The sequence below is a fragment of the Microplitis demolitor genome, chromosome 5, assembly GCF_026212275.2.
Source record: "Microplitis demolitor isolate Queensland-Clemson2020A chromosome 5, iyMicDemo2.1a, whole genome shotgun sequence".
Taxonomy (NCBI): domain Eukaryota; kingdom Metazoa; phylum Arthropoda; class Insecta; order Hymenoptera; family Braconidae; genus Microplitis; species Microplitis demolitor.
In genome coordinates, this window is record NC_068549.1 from 23,229,364 (window position 1) to 23,250,552 (window position 21,189).

Below are 21,189 nucleotides of genomic sequence, written 5' to 3' on the forward strand. Positions count from 1 at the left end.
GGTAAAAAAGTAATAAATACTTTTTTGTAGGAAATTAAAAAAGCTACAAAAAATATCATAAGCAATTTTAACATAAATCAACTAATTACCGAGTTATGAACTAATAACTCCAAAAAAGTCGAAAAATTGTCAAATAAAAATAAATCCCAGTATTAAAAATGATTTTATCATAATTCATTAAGAGCATTAAACATGTATTACTCAACGATCTGACCCGTATGACCTCATCATCATTAATAAGCGATCAAATTAAACTAGCATGTATATGCAAACACACAGAGCTTTCACATCGTAGCGAATTCAAACCGCTTTCAAATTAATTCGCATAAATGTCCAACGATAATTATCTCTCTATTATTTTATCCTTCAACTAAAAAATAATGACTTGGTATTTAGGAAAACTAGAACTAAAACTGATACTAAAACTCTTTAATTAAAATTTAAAAACCTCTCAACTGTCTGAAACAATTCTGCAATTACAAATAATTAATTAATATTCCAACAAATAGATATTTAATTTCACATTTTAATATCCCGAGACTGCTCTAGGCAGCGACTCTTCCAACAAGAGTGTAAAAGAGAGAGAGAGAGGTAGAGAAAGACAGAGGTCGGAGGGTAGAGAGTCTAGAGTGGCAATAAGGGTGCAAGTTTAAGATCTGACCCAATGAAGATGGACGAGAGTCGACTACACGATAATTATCAGCAAACTAGATACAAAGTTGCGGTTAACTTAAATTACCTTCAATTATCTACTGAACTTACCAATTAATTTTATCATCGATATTTTAACTAATTTATTTTTAAAGCCAATTAATTTCTTTTTGTTCAAGGTCAGTTAATTTATCAAACGATTGCAAGTTAAATAAAAATGATCCAAAGAAAATTTCTAGTTTGGAAAATCGAATGATACGCCCTGGTGAATAATTTCACTTGCCCTCTGTATATATATCACGTAAGCACGATAAAACTTTTTTTTTCGTACTCTCAGGAGACTATTTTTGGATATTTTTATATTTTTTATTGTTTTTTTTTCCACTAGAGCACACTGATATAATATAAGTGGTCATGAAATAAAAAGCAACAGAGAAAAAAATAAAATTTAATCCAAGTGAAGAGTAAATAAATTCAATTGTGCTTTCAATGTTTAAAAAAAAAATTAAAATTAAAATAAAATAGAAAATTAAATTATTTGACAGCAAATTAACTATCGAGCGAAGTATTTTAATTAAGTAATTTAATTTTAAATTGAAGAGAAAAATTAAGTGAAGTTAAGATGAAGTCTAATAACATTTAGCTTGAGAAAATAAAATTATTGAGTAAGAAAATAAAAATACTAGGAAGCAAAAAGAAAGGAGAGAAAAATGAAGGAAAGATAAAAACGGATTCGTGTAATGTCTCATTTTCAACGGGCAAAGGACACGCATTTCTTTTCAAGAAACTCTATAGATCAAATAAATAAATAAAAAAAAAACACGCTGAGGTAGCGGCGATAACATAAAAAATATAACGTATGATTTATGAGATATCGTATTTTTTTTATCGAATAATAAAAACTAAAATATTGACGACAAGCAAAAAGTCGACGTCACACGCAGACAAATATATATAAATATATGTATTTATGAGTATCAAACATACCCCGAGTGCAATTTATTTTTTACTCTCATTTACTTTTTACTTTTTTATGTAGATTGGAGTTTTTTTTTTCTTTTTTTTCAAGTAAAAAAAACAAAAATTGCAGAATTGTTTGATAAGATAATCTCGTTTAAAATCAATCAAAATAATTAAAAGGATTACGTAATCTTTTGTTGGATTAAATAGAACCGATGGTTGTTATTATTTAATGAAAAATATATATAAAATGGGAAAATAATACAAAATAAATATGACGAGATAAATCTAGGTCATGAAGTAATTTATATATTTTATACGAACAAGAGAATAAAGCTCTTATGTTCACCCAATATAATTTTAAACGGGTAAATTGCATAGTAATGAATTACGTAAGCTCGACAAATCACATCTAGTTCGCAAGTTTGATGGCAAGTCGTTGTGCTTAATTATGTAAATGATTTTGTTTTTTCCAAGTACTTTAAGACGTAAAAAAAATTTACGCGCAAAGATAAGATTTTAAAAAAACGAAATTGATAAAAAATGTTTTCTTTTTTTTACAGAAAATAAAATAAAAGAAAATGGATGAAGAATTGTCAATATCTCTAGTAATAATACTAGTTATCGGAGGAATAATGATAACAGCGTTACTCACGTGCTACGCATGCATTTTTCGGGACTTGTGCTGCCAGAGAGTCGACCGCGCGAAGCGACGACGGACCGGAAGAAGTCCCGCAGCCGGAGGCTCTGGAGACGTCACACGGAATCGTCACGACGTGATTCAGCTCAACGACATCACCCAGGGCGAGAGCATGCCCACGGAGACTGAAAAAATTTAACTCCCATCCCACCGTCCCATTAAATAATTCTTTATAATTATTAACTATAATTAAAAAATAAAAGAAATCCTGTATTTATAAAATAATAAAACAAATTAACAATATTTAAACTATATATTTTTATACACAAATACATTTTTATTTTCCAATTCATTAGTTAATTATTATTATTTATAATTGACTTGGTCTTCACTTATTTCTAGCGGCATAAAACCGCGCCCTGATTTATTCACTATCTTAGATTTTTATTGGTAACTTTAATTTTTCTCCACTAAGGCAATTTTATTAATTAATTATGGAAGATTAGTGATTAAAATAATATTATTTTTATATTTTAACGACTAGCTGATTCTATTGTGCAATTGCTGGAGTACAGAAATCACAACTTCATGTAATGTCTGAAATTAAAAATAAATAAACAATAAATCATCAATTGATTAGTTGATAATTAATAATTATTAAAAAAAAAATTACTTGAGGTTTGCAGTGTTCCTCTAGCCAACTGAAGACACAAGCTGACAGTTCAACAAAATTAGCAACTGAGATGTGATTAAAACTTTGGAACAGTTGGTCCATTATACCCTGAAACTGATCACGAACCATAAAAAATTAATTATTATTAAAAAAAAAAAGAACCATAGGAATTAAAAATTTACCACTTGAAATTTAGTTTCATCAGAAACCCGCATCTCGGTATGATTCGGCTGAGTCTGATGTGCTTTGACAATTTGTTCATAATTGGCCTCCATTATTCTGAGAGCCAGGACTTCTTTGCGCAGCGCATTCCGCTCTTCCTCTTGCTTCTTCTTCTGCTGGAGCAGAAACTGGATGTAGTCAATGGACTTTTGCAGAACGGAAGCTTTCGAAAGCTTGTACCCAGAGGAGTCCGAGTGCTGGCACGACGGCACCAAATCTTGCAGAGAATCGTAACCTTTTTTTATCGCGTCCCTCCGCTTTTGCTCAGCCTGGGTATGGGCTTCTCGGCGACGCTCTTTGTAACTTATCGTTGAATTTTTGTTATCACTGTCTTCATCTTCTGGAATTAATTTTAGTTTTTATATTTATTATAATCAGTTTTATATCATTTTATTATGGGTGTGAAGGTTCCAGACATCAGAAATATTTTTATATTATTTGCTTTACTTATTTATAATTTTAAATTTGATTGATATCTGCTGCATTCACACTCGGATTTTAATATCAATTACCAGTATTGTGTGCTGATGATGATGGTGTGTGTAATGAACCAGTGCTATTACATCTAGAAAATACATATCTCTCTGTTGGACTTGACGGTTCCAATTTCATGTCACTGTCAGATCCATTGTTGCTATTATTTAAATTTTTCATTTTTCCTGCTAAAAAAATTCAATCTCAATAGATAAAGTTTTTATTTTTTTTTTTTTACTATCAAATAATTACTAATTAAAAAATTAAATTATTGTCATTTTCTAAAAGAAAAAAAAATAACCTAAAAAAAATACTTACGGATCTCGTGAGTTTCTTTAATGGAATCGGCCATTATTATTTACCAACAAATTAATAATTACACAAAACACTTGTTAATTATTGGTAAACAAAAAAAAAAAAAAAAAAAACAAAAAAAATGTAAATAAAGGAAAGATGAAAACTCATAAGTTTTCATAAAAACATTGACTGCAGTTATCTCGGATGTTTTAAAATAAAAACGGATTTACTTCCAAGGCCATTGTGGATAAAAAAAAAAAGAAATAAATAATGATAATGTTAATCAACACATATGTCACACGTCAGTTAGTAATTGTTATTATTATTGAAATGAAATATATTTCGCAACAACACCACGTAGAAGGGCCATTTTAATTAAATGATTTTTTAAAATATTTGTGAGTACGAAGAAATCTGTATTATCTACAAAAAAAAGTTCTGTGTTATCGGTAATGGGGATTTAAAACGGCCGCGGTTGCCGCGCGCAAATTTCGTTAGTGCGCAGACGCCTTTTATTTAAATGCATAATTAATTTTAATTTAAATTAACTTATTAATTATTCTCATTACCTGCGCGGTAAATTTGAATATTTGAAAAATAAATTATTAGAAATTGAAGAAAACTTAAAATCGTACGTCAAAATAAAATGGCGGTAAAATATGATAGAAAAATATTTAAAAAAATTAAAAAAAAAAACAATTGAGTGTTTTAACAAACCTTGGTGGAGAAATAATATGCAGAAGGGTGTCCTAATACACTTGGAGATTTGAACTAATTGCTCCAAGTGTATTTCAGCTAAACAACGTCACTTAACTGCTATTTCCCACCAGACGATGCCAGATGATTGGGCTCAGGAACTTGGAAATTGTCAGCATCAGCCATCAACAACACCTTACACTAGCACTGAACACTCAACACTTAACGACACCACAGACACTTTACACAATTTAAATTTTACAAACACTGCACATTTTAATTAAACAATCACATAATTCCGCGAATTAACTGCAATACTGTGTTTCAATTTAACCGTAAAGAAGAATCTGGGGCATGTTCAGAAACACACTCTGGAAGAGAAAATATTCAAATCCTGCGTTCAGAAATATCCTCTGGTCGAACCCGAGGTGCGATTTAACATTACAAGGTACTAATTACACCTGGATAAGTAATTCTTCACCTCCAGAGTATATTTCTGAACACGCCCCTGGATTACTACTGCCGTTGTCGATGTACTGGCTGCCGCTATTGGACCGTCAGTTGAAACAAAGCAATCGATTTTGCAACTCATTCCCCCACCACTTTAGCAAAAACTTAACGTTGAATACAGCGACAAACAGTAGCGCCATCTTGGCGCGAAATTTCAAAATTGAAATTTAACGATTTTATTAAAACTCATTTGCACTTCCTTGATTACCGACACCAAAAGCCAGCTTGTTTATTTTTATCTTCAGCACCGAAGGCAGTAAACATCAGATCACTTATATATAAATCTAATTAATCAAATCAACCTTGATCTCTTAATATATATTCACTATCAACTACTTGCTTTATCATCCAGATGACAGTTCATTTATCAGCCAACGATGTAGTGACACCTCACCTATAAAATGACTTAGACATGGCAATAAAATCATACTCAAAGTATGTCTACTATTTCAAATCACTAGGGACCTGCATCTTCATCTTCGGGTACGTACAAAGTCATAAATTTATTTCTTAAATTATTAAAACAACTCATTGGTCTCCAGAGGCTGCTGGCTGGTCTACCAAGCGCGGGAAACGTCACAACTCCTGAGATCGACTCTCGCCACCAATGTACTGAACCTGGAGCAAAACCAAGCCCACTATATTTACCTGGACTCTCATCAAAAAGGTAATCTCGCGTCAAATCATCAAAACCAATTATAGTTTGTTGTCTCACTGGTGTTTTTCATTCATCATCTAGATGTTTACATCTACAACAATGAAGACCCAGCAGAAGGAAAGCCCTCACTCCTGAATGTCGTGACCAAGTGGTGGACGTCCCTGAACCAGTCAATCGCATACCGACACTTCAATGTGGCCAAGCATGGAACCAAGAACCAGAGAACAAGGGCGGTTTATTGTCTAGGAGCTCTGAAGCATCTCCAGTCCTGGCACTATCAGCATATCGCTCAGATGATGGACTCCAGAACAGCCGTAGCACTGGCGAGAATACCAGACTCTGATCTACGATTTTTTCTAAAACCTCCTTATCATTTTGTTGATAAAAAATTGTATGAAATAATTGATCAGCTCTACCAGCTGCTCGTTGACATGGACAAGCTCTGCCAGTCGAGTCACTCGTGTCTCATTCATTTTTTACACAAAAAATTTTACAGCTCCCGAGTAAGTTTCCTGATGATTCGAATATTTATTTAAATTTAAAAATTATAAATAATTTATTTGAAAATTTACTGACAGAAAAACCTGGAGTTTGATCACGAACTGTCAAGTACCGATTTCACAGCAACTCCGACGATAAGTTGGGACGAGCAGTTGCTGATGCAGTGCATCGAAGCTATTTATCATCACACCTCAATCGAGCAGTTCAGCAGAAATCTAGCAGACGCACATGGACTCTCAGCTCTGATGGAAGTCAAAAAAAAATTCGCTGACAATATCGACGTGTGTGTTCTGCTGGCTAAAATAATATCAAATTTGTCAATGCACTCCGAGCTGCTGGATGTCATCTTCCAGTCAGGATGGATCGGAGTCCTGGCTGCCTGGTCCCGGCACAAGGACATCAGACTCGCTGGACCCGCTGCTCGGGCTCTGTTCAACCTGGACGAGGATGCCAACAACGGAGAGAAATTTCCCAGAAGAATTTACCTGCTGCACCCGATGAACAGGACTAGGACCAAACCCAAGGCTGATGTTGTCTTCATTCACGGGCTACTCGGAGGAATTTTTATTTCCTGGAGACAGCGGGACCCTGACCCATCACTTAAATTCGTAGGTTTGTTAATTATTAATTGAAAACGTCAATTAAAAATTTCCTTTACCATAAATTATCACGAGTCATTAATTATTATTATTTTAGAACCTCGCAGCAAAGAGTCTGAAGATCTTCTGATCAAAATAGTAAAGGAATACCCTCAGGAATTTCTAGAAGATCTAGCGCACGATCTCCAGATAAGAGAGTGGAAAAAAATCGGCCACGATTACGAAATAGTTTTGCATGACTGTCCGGTTTCCATGAACTCTTTAGCCTCCGGGCCGTTTACTTGTCCTGGGTAACGATCAGCTGATGACTCATCAGCTCCAAAACTCAATGTGTCAACAAGTTAATCATCATGATTAATTTTTTCAGCAACGAAATCTGCACCGAGTACCAAGAAAATTATTTAACCCGGACAGAGTGTTGGCCAAAAGACTGGTTACCCAACGACGTACCGTCAGTCCGCGTGATTGGAATCAATTATGACACCAGTCTGTCGTGGTGGAGTCCTCCGTGTCCTATAGAAATTTTAAGGTAATTTATTTTAAATAAGTTTGTTATTAATTATTTAAGTGATGATTTATTTTAGGAGCACAATAAGCGAGAGAAGTCTCGAGTTTACCAAAAAATTAGTCACTGCAGGCGTAGGAAAACGTCCAATTATTTGGGTCTGCCACTCAATGGGAGGTCTGCTGGTGAAGCAGATGCTCGTCGAGGAGTCTAAGACCGGGGACAAACATCGTCTATGTGATAATACCAAAGGAATTATTTTTTACAGTACTCCGCATCGCGGATCTCATGTCGCGACGCTCAAACAAACTACTCAGATGCTGCTGTGGCCTTCTGTCGAAGTCCAGGAGCTCCGAGAAGGTAATCGTCAAGTGACGGTCTCCAGTAGCCTGTCCAAGTCACCCGCATCTACTTCCCAATGATAAATTACCGCAATTAAATTTTCAGAGTCGCCCCAGCTGCTGAAGCTCCACGAAGAGTTCAAAAAAATGCTGGAGCAGTACAAAATGGAGATCGTGAGCTTCAGTGAAACAAAATCGACGCTCGTTAGCGCGCTCAAAGTACCTCTGCAAATAAAATTTGTTTTGCCGGAATCTGCGAACCCAGGAGTCGGAGAATTTTATGAGATACCCCAGGATCACTTGTCGATATGCAAACCCGCGAGCAAGCACTCGTTCTTGTACCGTAAAATTGTTGATGTTCTGAAGAAAATGATAGCTGACAATAATAATTAAGTGTAAAAATACCTCGAATATATTTTTTTTACTTTATACGACAGGGAGTTCATTTAAATTATATACTAGTTATTTAGTATGTTAATTTTTTTATTTTTTTTTTTTTTAGACAGAGTTTGTTAAAAATTTGTGTCGTAATCGGGCGGATGGCGTGAAAAATTAGCAGTACTTTCGTAACCGGCGAACTTGCTGCTTGTGTGAGATGGCTGATAGTAGTACCCGTTCCAGTCAGATCTCCAGCTGTCGTAGACGTTGTATTTTTCATTGTCGGGCACGATACCGTCCATTAAAATCTGGGGATTGTATTTTTTTAAGTGCCAGTTTTAAGAAAAAAAAAATTATAATGCATTCATATTATTTGTAGTCTTTGTTTTATGAATGAGGTGATTAGATGTAGTGTGACGTAATGCAATGTCATGTTACTGTTACCTTATTTGAATTTGACTCAAAGGATTTTTCCTTCCATGCGTCAGTTTCGTTCCAGATCGTGGAGATCTCCGACTTTGGATACTCGTGGGATGATCTATGGGACGACGCAACATGACTTGAGTGTATTATATTTTTAGCTGCTTCCTCTCCGTACATTCCGGCTGTCGGTGGTTTCAACTTTGCGGCATTCTGACGATTCACCAGCTATCAAAAAATTTTAATGTCAATTACTTATAAATAACTCGTTAAATATTGAATTTACGTGAAAATTTATAGAATACTTTTTTGTAGATCTGTGAATTCTCTACAAAAAAGTATTCATTGATTTTTTTGCTAAAATTAATATTTAAAGCCCTGAAAGCTGTCCACAATAAAAAATTAGTTGTAAGTAAAAAAATTTTGTTTAAAAAGTTGAAAATACTTACGACAGAAACACCAAAAATAATAATAAACAATAAACCACCAACGCCAATGACAATAACAGCGATAGCCCATTGTGGGATCAATCTGTCATCCTTGTCAAGTTGCTGGGGCAAAGTAACTCTGGGTATCACCACAAAGTCCGTAGACTTTGGATCGATCACAAAGTTGCCCAGTCTCACCGGGCCCTTGTTGATCTTGGTCTCGTTCCACCTGTGGGCATTGTAGGCCCTCAGCGAGTCATGGAACAAGACTTTCAACTCCTGGGTGTTTATCTTCTGGCTCAAGTCCTGGAGCTCGACAAAGTAGTCCACCAAAATGCTTCCCTGACTAAAAGCGTCAATGCGTATATTTTTGTACCACTTTCTCAGGATCGCAGACTTCAGGAAGACCAAGTTCATCTGGACAGAACATCAATTAATTCCCAGATAAAATTCTCACATAAAAAAAAAAAAAAAAAAAAAAGAAAAAAAAATCAACAAACCTCTTTTTCAATTTCATCAGCCAGCAGTTGCCACTCCTTCGTATTGCGGTCCAGCAACTCCGGTAGCCAAGTCGCGTTGCCAATAATCCTGATCGTACCCGCGACTTCGCAATCTTCTTCACAAAGTCCCGGTGTCGTGGGTCGGATCGTCGTCGTGGTGGTCGTCGAAGTCGAAGTAGTCGAAGGCTCACTAGTCGAAGTGATCATCGAACTGTTGACTGAAGTTACAGTCGCAGTTCTGGCGGCTTCAAGTAATTTTTCAATGGAGATCGGAGTCGTCGAGGGCGTCGGCCACCCAGTGAACTCCGTAGTGGCTCTAACTGGCCATCCTCTTTGAATTTTAGGTCCAACAGTCGGTGCATCAGCAGGCCGACTTGTCGTGGCAACTTTGGCAATCGCTTTTCTGCCACCAGGTCTGCTAGGAAAGACGAGTTTTATTCCACCCTTGCTAGCTTCTGTGGTACTCGTGGTTATTTCCTTGTCTTTATTCTCAACTTTGCTGTTATTTTTATCTACAGGTTTGAAACCAGGAGGCAGAAGCGCCGAAATGTCGACACTGGATTTTGAAAATAATTCCTGTAGACTTTTTTGTATCGGAGTCGCAGTCGCCTCCAGGACGTTGCTCTTGGTATCATTTTTCGGTTTAAAGTTCGGAGGCAGGAAGCTGCTGACATCAACAGGTTTCGCGAATAAATTCTGCAGCGGCAGCTCTTTAGTAATTTCGCTGCTTTCAGGTTCTTTGCTCCCAACTTTGAAGTCTTTAGGCAGCAGGGCCGAGATGTTGACCTTAGACTTGGCGAGTATGTCTCCCAGAATACTTTTCTCAGTGGTCTGGTCTTCTTTCTTCAATTTGTAACCCGGTGGCAAGAAAGCGCTGATGTCTTGAGCCTCACTCCTAGCTTTGCTGAACGGCTTCCTCGTAGTTCTTCTGGTAGACTCAGTAGTAGTAGTGATTCTAGTCCGCGCGGAACCTGGCCAGGGTATACGGAAAGCTTTAGGCTTCTCAGTCTGGTCACTCATCACCTCACCACTGTCAGCTGTCTTGCTCATGGCTTCTTTTTCCTCCAAGTTATCCTCCTTTGCAGACCCACTGGTTTCTACCGTCTTCCGCCTCGGAACGAACTTACTGATAACAGGAGTCTTGGAGGTCGTGGTGAAGGTCTTCCGCGTAGGTCTTTGCTCGCTCAGGACATCAAGCTGAAGAGCGTTGCCAGCAGTTCTGAATCCCCCGGTCAGAAACCCGCTCGAGAGTTCAGACTGCACCCGGTCCAGTTTGTCGATGATACTTTCAGTCGACTCGGCAACTGTTTTATTGTCTCTAGACTTTTGACCATCACCATCAGCTTCGTCCTTGTCATTAGTATTTTTTTCAACGCTATCATAATTATTTAAATTAAAAGGTAGAAAACGTGCTCCGGAAATACTCCGACTCGTCTGAACAGAGGCAACAATCATCGCATCTTCAGTTGTCTCATCAGCAGATCGAGATGATTCAGATGAATAAATTGTCGGCGGTGGTGACATTTGTTCAGTTGTCATCGGCAATGATGTAGGTACTGAGTAAGTGCCATTTACAACACTCTTTGTTGTCACCACCGACACGACAGCTTCACCAATCAAAATTCTCCCGTCATCTTCATCCTGATCTTCACCCAAAGAATCCGATTTATTTAAATTTATTATTTTTTTATCATTAACTATTTTATCTTTACTCTCTAAATTTTCTCTGACTATTTCTTCACTCTGAACTATTTGTTCATGACTATTTATTATTTCTTCACTAGCTGATTCATCATACGTGTCATGTTCATCTAAAATTAATTTATTTATTAATTAAATAAATAACTAATCGATTTTTTTTTTAGTAATAATTCGTATTGATGTCACGGATACTGCCAAGGCTCAAAATAAACGGCAATTAATATATTAAATATATGTATATATATACGGCTGATGACTTACTACCGGATACGCGCAATACAATAAAAAAAGAAATATGAAGAAAAGTTTTATAAAAACAAAACCGTGGGAATTTACCTGCCGCTTGAGAATTTGTCGCATTATCATAATCATCGTAATATTCAGCTTCATAGTCATCGGGAACTTCCTCTTTTGTTTCATAATCTATTGAACAAAAAAAATATATTATATTTTCTTTCAGATTCAGTCGAAGGACAACAAAATTTTGACTGTTAAATTCAAGCGGACAATTTGTAATTACTGATTGTTAACTTGAATTTAACAAGAAGGACAATTTTTATTCCTTCTTGGGAAATTAAAAAATGACGTACGAATCTCTCTAGTTTCGACTGCGTCCTTATTTGGAGCTTCTTCGTAGTCTTGGTAGTCTTCATTTACTTCAATTGCTGTACGTACATCATTACTTGTTTTATTATCATTACTGTTATTGTTATTATTATTATTATTATTATTATTATTATTATCGCTATTATTATTATTGCTATTATTATTACTGTAGTTGTCAGTTGGTGCTAAGACTAAAGCAGCTTGATTTTGTTGATAGACGGAATTCGTTGGGTACAAACGATTCCATGGTCTATTTTCTGAAAAATTATTTAATAAATTAATTATTTTTCTTGTGAAAAATTCAAAATAAAGTAAGAAGTGGCTCTTAGGGGTCTCGCGGCATGCGAAAGTTTTCTTTTACTTCAATTTTATGAATATTTACATACAAAGACTTCAACATTTGATAAAAATTAAATTTTAAAATTCAGCCGGAAATTTTCTATTTTTTTAAATTTCAAATTTTTTGGCGGGAAAAAAATGACTAGTTTAATTTAAAAAATTTTAAATACTAAGCTTTTGAAAAATATTTTCTTCGGAATAAATTTCAAAAATAAGTTGAATTTTTACTCTATTTATTTATAATTTAACAGAAATACAAAATTTCGTTTTATTGAATTTTAAAATTAGGCTGCCGCGAAAAATTCAAATAAATTTTCCAAATTAAAATAATAAAAATCTTATTTACAAAACTAAGACTTAAGATTTTCTCCGAAATAAATCACTCCAATTATTGATAATTAAAAAAAATCAACATTCCATTAAAAAAAAATTCCGTCCCGCGGCATATAATTACCAAAAAAAAAGTTATTACCCAAACTAAATATACCGTATAAAATTATCATAAATATTGAGCAGGAAGTGCTTTCTAACTGTACACCATGTACTTATAAGCATCACACTCTTATTTATAACTCCGTATGTCCATTCCAGTAGCAAACCTTCCAACTGTCCCAACAAAAAGAACCCGATTTTCGACCATCATAGCAAGCAAGCAAGCAAACATATATATATAAATATAAATAAATATAATAAATTTCTAACAATATTATTAAGAAACAAAGTTGCAATCGGCCTACAGAAAATATAACGCGAGACCGTAGCCACTCTCTTTTCAGCTGGCCTTCGCTTTACCACGTAACCCAGTTCATACAATCCCGTCTAACAATATTATTCTCTTTGTCAATAATAAATCCATTAATTTATTAATTTTCTCCCCATGAAAACCAAACCCTTTTTCTGACCACCGAATTTTTGCTCCCAGCAAACTGATAATCAAAAGTAAATGAATAAATTACCTTGCTGTCGACTGCTGACAACAAACACCAACAACACCAAAGCTAGATTTCGCAATATGACATCTCCATGCATTACAAGCTTCATAATTTCCCTTATTGGAAATTATTAAAAAACAAAAAACACCCGGGCTTTATTTTAAAATTTGTCACCGCCCAACTTGACACTTGATAGACCAACTTTACTCGCGCATTTTACTCGCAGACTTTTTTACACTCAAGCACTTGGAGTCCGATGGGGTGAATTTAAAATGTTTTGGCGGGTAGTCGGGCTGTCAAATTTTTGGGTAATTTATAAAAATGTATGAGCGCGAGTGCATTTTTTAGTGTAGAGCAACATATTTGTCGCTGGTATATAACAAACTGATAGGTAGAAAGCAAAATCCGACTTTCACTCGTGGATACCAGCGAGTATCGAAGCTATGCAGGCACGTTGTTGCGAGAGGTATTCCGAGGCCACCAGCAGGACCAGAATTGTTGGTGCATTAGTGTGGGTATAAGCCAACAACAAGGAGAAAAAGTAGAAGGGGCTCCAATCCAGCTCTGGCTTCTGACTCTTTTTACTGGTCGGCATCGTCGCGAGTGGGAGATCGCTGGGTTTACATTCAACTAAAAAATAACTAAACACATTGTCGCGTGTCCGCATGCTGTAGATTTAACCCACGGACTTTTCCTCGCTGCTGGTTATCTGTTAAGGACAACCTGGACTGACCTGGAGCAAGACCGCATCGCACGGAAGTTCGTTCACCCACGCGACTTCACCCTTTCCAGTATTGGCTTTTTTATCTTTTTTTTTGGTGATAAAAATCCTCTTCGACGGCCTCCTCGAGGACATCCACTCCCGCGGGCATCGCGTGATTTTTTTTATCTAACTGGAATTTTCTTATAAAATATTTTTACTTTCAATTCCTAGTGGAAAATTCCATGGGCGTGAGAATTAAAAGTGAAAACGGTCTTTGTTGATCTGGTTACTGCTAATGGTTACGTTTAGAATTTTATTTTATTGCTAAGGATAATTGTCATTGAAATTTACCCATTTTATAAAAATCTCTATTTTGAAAATTAAAATTTTTATAAACTTATAGTCGAAGAGTAAAAAAAAAAAAATTGGATAAAATAAAATATCGAGCGATGACAATAAAAATTTGAAAAGTCGCTTTGGTATATAAGTAACGGAATGCATTTTATTTTTTTTACTTTGATGTCCTCCCGGATCCTGTTTGTCGCGACAGTTCGCAGAACCTGAAGGGAATGGGCGCTCAAAGTTTTAAAAATCAGTCTTATCATTAATATAAAAGCATAGTAAATAAAATCAATGATACAAATTTAATAGATATATAAATTTAAAGGCATTATTATTGAACCTAAAATTACATTACAATAGTGGGGGTTTTACTTAATAAATGTATTTATTTTTTAAATCTTTTAATTTTTGTCTATATATAAACTTGATGATTTGGTGTCGGAGTTTGACAGGTAGATCAGCTGTAAAATAATAAATTATTCATTTATTAGCAAGTAATTTATATAAATTTTATATTGAGGAAAATGTTGATGGGCACTCACTTGGTCGTGGGTCTACGAGAAGGCTCTGAAGCAGTAGGAGGCGGAGGTGGGCCTCTGCGTGCCAGTTCTTCAAGGTAACCCATAAGTAATCTCGTGCGCTCGGCAGCCGCGGCGTCTAACACTAAAAATCTTCTGTCTTTCTTCAAAATGTCTTCTATTTCTGTCAAGCATGCGCTATTTTCCTGGACCTTTTTGTACGTTTTGTCGGTTATCAGTTTAGTCTCCTGCAGCAGCTCGCGGAAGTCCGCTTTCGCGGCTACTAGTTTGTCTTTGATATATTCCTTGAACTCCTTCTCGCATTTCTGAAGCAAAATATTTGAATTTAAAAAAAAAATCTAGACGAAATATTAAAGAACACTCACCCGATCGCTGGAAGAGAACTTGGTGTATCTAGGATCATCTTTCAGCAATTTCTTTATGTCTTTCCACGAGGCCGTGAGCTCGGTGGAGGCTCCGACTTCGTCAAGCAGTTCCCGGAACTTGTCCCGCTTTTTGCGGCCCAGCTGTTCAATGTGTTCGTTAAATAATCGCTCCTTCTCCTCCCGGTCCAAACTGTCGGCGAGTTCCCATCTGTGGTCTTTTCTTAGCTGGCGTTTAGCTTCTCGCCATGCCAAGTCTCCATTTCTCACCTGGTTTTCAAACATTTAATAAACAATCAATAAAAAAGTCTAAAAATTTTCCCAATCATTTTTAAAAAATTAACTTACCAAATCAGCGAGTAGTGCACTGAAATGTTGGACAGCTTCCGTATGTCTATGGTGCTGTCTCTCCTTATCACGATCTCTTAAATGTGTAGCCAACGTTCTCTGAACTTCGCGTTCTCTTTCCCGTAAACTCGCCTCAGCTCTCCGCTCCCTTTCGCGTTTTTGTTTCTCGCGATCTTCTTCTGAGTCCGAGTGTTCGTTATTTTCATATTTCTATAAAAAAAAAAAAAAAGATAAAATCAATGAAAAAAAACCCCCATAAAAAAATAAAATACGTACATTATCTTTTTTCTTATCATCATGATCTTCAATCTCTCCAATCTCTTTATCATCTCTCTTATCTTTTCCATTTTCCTCGGCAGTATCACTGCGCCTCTTTTTGTCCTTATCTCTGTCTTTATCTTTGTCCTTATCTTTGTCCTTGTCCTTATCCTTGGAAGATTTTTCTTTGTGCTTATCCTCCTTGCGGTCCTTGTCCTTCTTGTCGGATTTGTGATGATCCTTGTCCCGGTGTCGGTGCTCCTTGTCCTTATCCCGGTCGCGCTCCTTCTCGCGCTTCCGTTCGTCCTTCAGTATCCTTATGTAATCGCGAAACCAATCCTCGCGCATACTCGCGGAATCGACAGCGCGATACCGCCAATCAGACTCCAGGATTTTTTTACAATCGCCCCAGTGCGAGTGCCTGTCGATGTCTTTGTGCTCCCGTAGCATTGTCATGAAATCCTTTTTCACCTGAAACGGTTGTTTATTTATAATACATTAATTTTTTTATTTTTTTTTTACATTAATATTTTATTTTATTTTACAATTAGCGCTAATTCTTAAATTTACTTTTTTTCCAATAAATTTATTTCTATTTTTCACTTCATTTTTTATAAAAAATATATTCATTGGAAATTATTAATTTTCTGAAATAAAGTCATTAATTATTACGCTGTAAAAAAAAAATTATTAATTTATTTTTCGTACCTCCGCTAATTTCTAAAAAAAAAAAATTCTCATTTTTTTGTTTTATTTTAGAGAAAGAAAAATTTAATTGGATTTATTAGCGGAGATTCGATTATTTAACTGAAATAATTAATTAACTGGCTGGCCTTGCTGTAAAATTAGAAAAATATTAATTACATTAATTATTATTATCATTAATTAGTAACTGATCGGTGAACGATGACGCGATTTAGATAAAAATCGACCATTTAAAATTTGAAAAAATAAGTAAATAAAAAAAATTGTTTTTAAAAAATGACTAAATTAAAATAAAATAATTTACCCATTTTTTTAAAAATGAAATAATTAAAAATAATAACAAAAATATAAACAAAAAAAAATAAATAAACGACCGTGAATCCGTAGACTCGCTACCTCATCGTCTACATCCCCAAGTTAAGTCTCAAGCTGTACATTTAATTGTTTAACAAACAAATATATATAAATTTATACAAGCATATGTATAAATATTTATATATGCAATTAAAAGCTTAACGGCGGGAATTAAGTATTTAATTTATTTGTGTTGCTTTGAAGTAACGAGGAGTACGAGTAATATACAAATACCGAGTTGGTTTTTTCATTCTCATGACTCTGCTTTGGAGTTAAGAATGCGGCGCGCGAGGGTGTGTGCCAACGGTGCCACGCAGTGTGTAGTTGGGGATGGAGATCAGACATCATCCCATGCCACCAACCAGCTTCGGTAACACCAAGCCAACCATCCACATAATGTCCTGTCTGCCTCCTGACTGAAGTGGAGAGTTCAGAATACATAAGTCAGTAACTAACAATTCATTCAATTTTTTTTCTCATTCTCTTTAATTAATTTTATATAATTATTCTCTTATTTCAATTAATCATAATCATTATCATTATTCCTTAAAATTACAACAAACGTCTCCCGGTCGTTAGATTTTATCTCTATCATTTAATTTTAATATTTTTTTTTTTTTTTTTTTTTTTAAAAGCTTACAAGTTGAACAAAATAATAACATACCTAGTATATCTGAAATAAATAATAATTAATGCTGAAAACAAAATAATTAATCAAGTAATTGCATATTTTATTTTATTTATAAATAAAAAATATTTATATGCAATTACTTTACCTAGAATAATAAAAATTAGTCTTAATTGTTAACGATTTATAATTTTTGTTGCTAAAATTAAAAGAAAAGAAAGTGTTATTAATGGTGAAGCTGATAAATTTAATTGATACCTGTTCTCGTTTGGCGTTTTTTTCTTCTTTTTCTCGTTTTCTCACTTCCAGTATCCACTCGTTGAAAAGACTTTCTCGCTCGCGCATTTTTTCAACGTTTTTAAAACGCTCGTCGCGCCCGTGCTTTTGCGCAAAATCGCTGAAAGACGATCTGCGAATATATAAAACAAAATATAAATATTACAAGTTGGTTATTTTCTTAAATTCAAAAATTTAAAAAAACCGCCACGTACTTTCCATGTAAGTTTGCCTCTTCAAGTAATTTTTGAAACTGATCCTTACGCTCCTTCATTTTATTTCTTTTTTCCCGTCGCTCTTCCTCCGCGCGTTCCTTCACGTATTTTTCAAAGACTTGCTTGCGTTCCTTGGAAGTCAACAGCAGGTACCGGGGGTCGAATACTATTTTGTGGAGCTCCTTTTCCCAAGTACTGAATGCCGATACCTGGAAATTAAATTAAATCAGTTGATTAATTAATTATCAATTAAATAATAAATTAATAAAATAAAAAAAAAATTTACGTCTTTCTCAGCGAGCATTTCTTTGAATGACTTGATCCTGGTGTCAAGTGGAACAATCGCTCGTTCTCTGGCGGCGCGAACTTCGGCTTCGATGGCGGCTTCCTTGCCGATGTCTATTGTTTTCTTACCTTCTTTCTCTTCCTCTTCTTTGACAACCGCGGCGGCTGGTTCTGAGAAACGAAAGGAAATTTATAAAATAACTTGACTAGGTTCAGTGAAACGGGAGTAGAAAAATAAAATAAAATAATAATCTTACCTTCAGGCTCTTCTTGCTTGGCTTTCTTAGCAGGACCAGGCTGGTCATCATCACTACTGTCACTGGAGTCATCTGGCCTCGAGTTTTTCTGACTAGCTGCAGCCTCTGGCATGTTGGCCATCATCTTTTCAACGTCCTGTCGCCCAAGAAGATCATCAGGTCTTTCCCAAACGGAAATTCTCGACGAAGGATTGTAAAAGAAGACCCTACCGTCACCAGTCCAGACGACGCACCAGGGAGTACCAGGCACTGGAGTACTAGAAATCGGACGCGATTTGTCTTGGGGCTTGGCCGGCTCTTTCGGAGTCTCTTCTTTCTTCTTACCACCAGCCTCCGGTTCTTTAAAACTGTCTTTGGTATCGTTAGCAGCCTCAGGCTGTCCTTTGTCCTGCTTCACAGCATCAGGCACAGCATTGGTTACATCCGGGGCCGCCATCTCCTCGGCCTTTTGCCTGACCGTTATTTTAGCAGCCTCAAAATCTTTAAGAGCTTGGGGTTTTTCCCACACAGACTCACCGGCTTTGCTGTTGTAATAATAAAGACGGCCGTCTGGAGAGCGATGCTCGCTCCAGAGCATCGCTGCCGCCACTAGCTCCGAGTCCAACTGAGAGATAATTGCTGGATCTTCAGCTGGTGTTTGGGGAGCCATCACGCCGTGCATCTGCGGCATTCCCCATCCAGTTTGCGGCGGCCCATACCCACCAAATGGCTGGAAACCTGGCGGTGGCATTCCAAAAGGTGCCGCACCAAACGGAGTTGCCATGGGAGCGCCATATTGATTTGGCATTCGGTGTTGCATTGGTACCATGTTCGGTGGCGGTTGCAACATATTTGTAGCTACTGGTTGAGTTGCTGCTGCTGTCGTATTTACATTTGTCACTGTACCTGGTCATCAATAATCAATCATCAGTAAATAATTGATATTAATTCAATAAATAACTAGACAAATAAATTTTTAAAATTACCATTAGGCTGAGCAACTTCAACGACCGATTGCTGCTGCTGCTGTTGTTGTTGTTGTTGTTGTTGTTGTTGGTTGACAACTTCCTGAGCTTCATTTAGCATTGGGGGTGGGCCAGTACCTGGTGGTGCTGTGTTTGCCTGATTCATTGTATCTGCATTAGGTGATTGTTCATTACCTGGTGTTCTTGGCTCAGCAAGTGGCGGCTGTTGTTGCTGCTGCTGCTGTTGTTGCTGCTGTTGTTGCGGTTGCTGCTGTTGCGGTGGCTGCTGTTGCTGCTGAGGTTGTTGGTTTGCCGTTGACACTGGTGTTGATTCTCTGGCTGGCTGTTTAGCTGCACCATGAACCAGTTGCTCCAACTAATATAATTTAAACAATTAATAGATAAATAAATGAATAAATAAAATTTATGTTGATGTAATTTACCTGATCTTGACCCATAACCCGAACATTTGGGCCCTCGGGTTTGGTCCACGTAGTGTCTCTAGACCGAATATTGTAAAAGTAAGACTTGCCATCCGCTGTCTTTGTTTCGACCCATACCTCGCCATTAAGGTCCAATCCTGGAATGTTGTTTTGCTGCTGAGCTTGCTGTTGCGGTTGCTGCTGGCCTGGAATCTAAACAAAAAAATAAATAAATAAATAAAATATCATCAAAATTATAATCTAAAGAGATAAAATAAATATTTACGCTGTTCATGTTGGGCGGACCCATTCCAGGAGGTCCGTACGGATTTCCTGAAGCCATTGGTCCATTCATCATGTGCGGAGGTGGCTAAAAATCATCATGATCATTATAGTCCATCACCAACCCACAATAATAATAATAAAAAAAAATAAAGAAACTTACCATTCCTGGTGGGCCCATCAAATTAGGAGGTCCCATCATATTTGGTGGGCCCATAGGTCCCCAGCTCGGGTCAAACGGCGGAGGTCCTCTGTACCTGGGTCCCGTAGGTCCCGGAGGGCAATTAGGTCGCGGTGGTCCTTCGTAAGGATACCCATTGTTAGTTCCTCGGTAAATCGGGCCTCTGGGTCCAAATCCTCTGCCCCGAAATCTCGGGCCTCCGCCTCCTCCTCCGCCTCCACGCATCCCATACTCGAATCCGCGGTCATGAGGGCTACAAAAAATTTAAATAAAACCACCCGCTACTTTTCCACATAAAAATATAAATAATAAATAATTTTACCTGAAACCACCACGGCCTCGCGGCATATAATGCCGGTACTCGTCACCTTCAAACCCGTACTCTTCACCTCCTTCTTCCATCGGTTCTTCGACATGCTCTTGCTGCTCAGTACTAACTGCCGGTACTTCCTGGGTAACAACACTAGGTTGTTCACTAGCAGTCTCCATTATTTACTTATTATTTAATTACTTAAAATAAATAAACAAGTGAATCAATCAACTAGACTTTTGCCGAGCAAACTGATGCCCATTTATATTTAAATTTATCTTAATTAAAATTAAAACTCGCGAGCTAAAAAAAAATATAAAACTCAGTGACAATTAATTTCAAGTCCAAAAACTGTGAATTCGTAAACATGTCGGTGCTTGGCAATGAAAAAAAAACACACACAATAAACTCTATATATATATATATATATATATATATATATATATATTACAATGGATTAAATATTAAAGTCTCGGTCACAAGCAGAAACAAAATCACAAACTATTTTTACAAGACCCGAGTTATAAATTAATTATGACACAAATTAATTACTAATAATTATAATTTTTATTTATTATTCGGTGGTGGAGTACGACGAAGATGTGATTGATTATGAGTGTCAATTGTTTTTGACGCGACAAAATGCCGGATCTGGATGTGGATGTCCAGAGGGTTATGTCCGTGTCTGTACCTGTGTCTGTTGGGTGTTTTAAACTGTAATGGCTGCTCTCTGCACTCTGTTTTTAT

The 21,189-nt window shown here is 36.3% G+C and overlaps 3 protein-coding genes across 5 annotated transcripts; 1 reads left to right on the plus strand and 2 right to left on the minus strand.

Moving 5' to 3' along the window:
- Positions 1-2,550: 2,550 nt before the first annotated feature.
- On the minus strand, positions 2,551-4,287 carry LOC103570760 (max-like protein X). Of its 3 annotated transcripts, none has more exons than XM_053739147.1 (5): positions 3,939-4,287; positions 3,659-3,805; positions 3,107-3,486; positions 2,925-3,038; positions 2,551-2,848 (listed from the first exon to the last, which is right to left on the minus strand). In XM_053739147.1, the coding sequence occupies exons 1-5, from the start codon at positions 3,970-3,972 to the stop codon at positions 2,792-2,794; spliced, it is 732 nt and encodes a 243-aa protein (XP_053595122.1). In that variant the 5' UTR covers positions 3,973-4,287; the 3' UTR covers positions 2,551-2,791. The 3 variants fall into 3 exon arrangements, with proteins under 3 accessions (XP_053595122.1, XP_053595121.1, XP_008546834.1); XM_053739146.1 differs by having other exon boundaries at positions 3,107-3,483; positions 3,659-3,808; XM_008548612.2 differs by having other exon boundaries at positions 3,659-3,808.
- Positions 4,288-5,342: 1,055 nt separating this feature from the next.
- On the plus strand, positions 5,343-8,131 carry LOC103570758 (protein SERAC1). The gene is made up of 8 exons (XM_008548611.1): positions 5,343-5,606; positions 5,666-5,790; positions 5,863-6,284; positions 6,360-6,894; positions 6,979-7,171; positions 7,249-7,410; positions 7,466-7,746; positions 7,834-8,131. Exons 1-8 carry the CDS (start codon positions 5,536-5,538, stop codon positions 8,118-8,120), a joined length of 2,076 nt encoding a protein of 691 aa, XP_008546833.1. The 5' UTR covers positions 5,343-5,535; the 3' UTR covers positions 8,121-8,131.
- A 92-nt stretch (positions 8,132-8,223) lies between these two features.
- Positions 8,224-20,841, minus strand: LOC103570843 (uncharacterized). Its single transcript, XM_053739585.1, has 20 exons — positions 20,455-20,841; positions 20,115-20,385; positions 19,956-20,039; positions 19,691-19,882; positions 19,269-19,623; positions 18,304-19,188; positions 18,048-18,217; positions 17,762-17,970; positions 17,529-17,679; positions 15,602-16,054; positions 15,326-15,535; positions 14,981-15,247; positions 14,619-14,920; positions 13,056-13,147; positions 11,745-12,017; positions 11,491-11,577; positions 9,454-11,264; positions 8,975-9,370; positions 8,550-8,753; positions 8,224-8,413 (listed from the first exon to the last, which is right to left on the minus strand). Exons 1-20 carry the CDS (start codon positions 20,619-20,621, stop codon positions 8,240-8,242), a joined length of 6,753 nt encoding a protein of 2,250 aa, XP_053595560.1. The 5' UTR covers positions 20,622-20,841; the 3' UTR covers positions 8,224-8,239.
- Between the last annotated feature and the right edge of the window lie 348 nt (positions 20,842-21,189).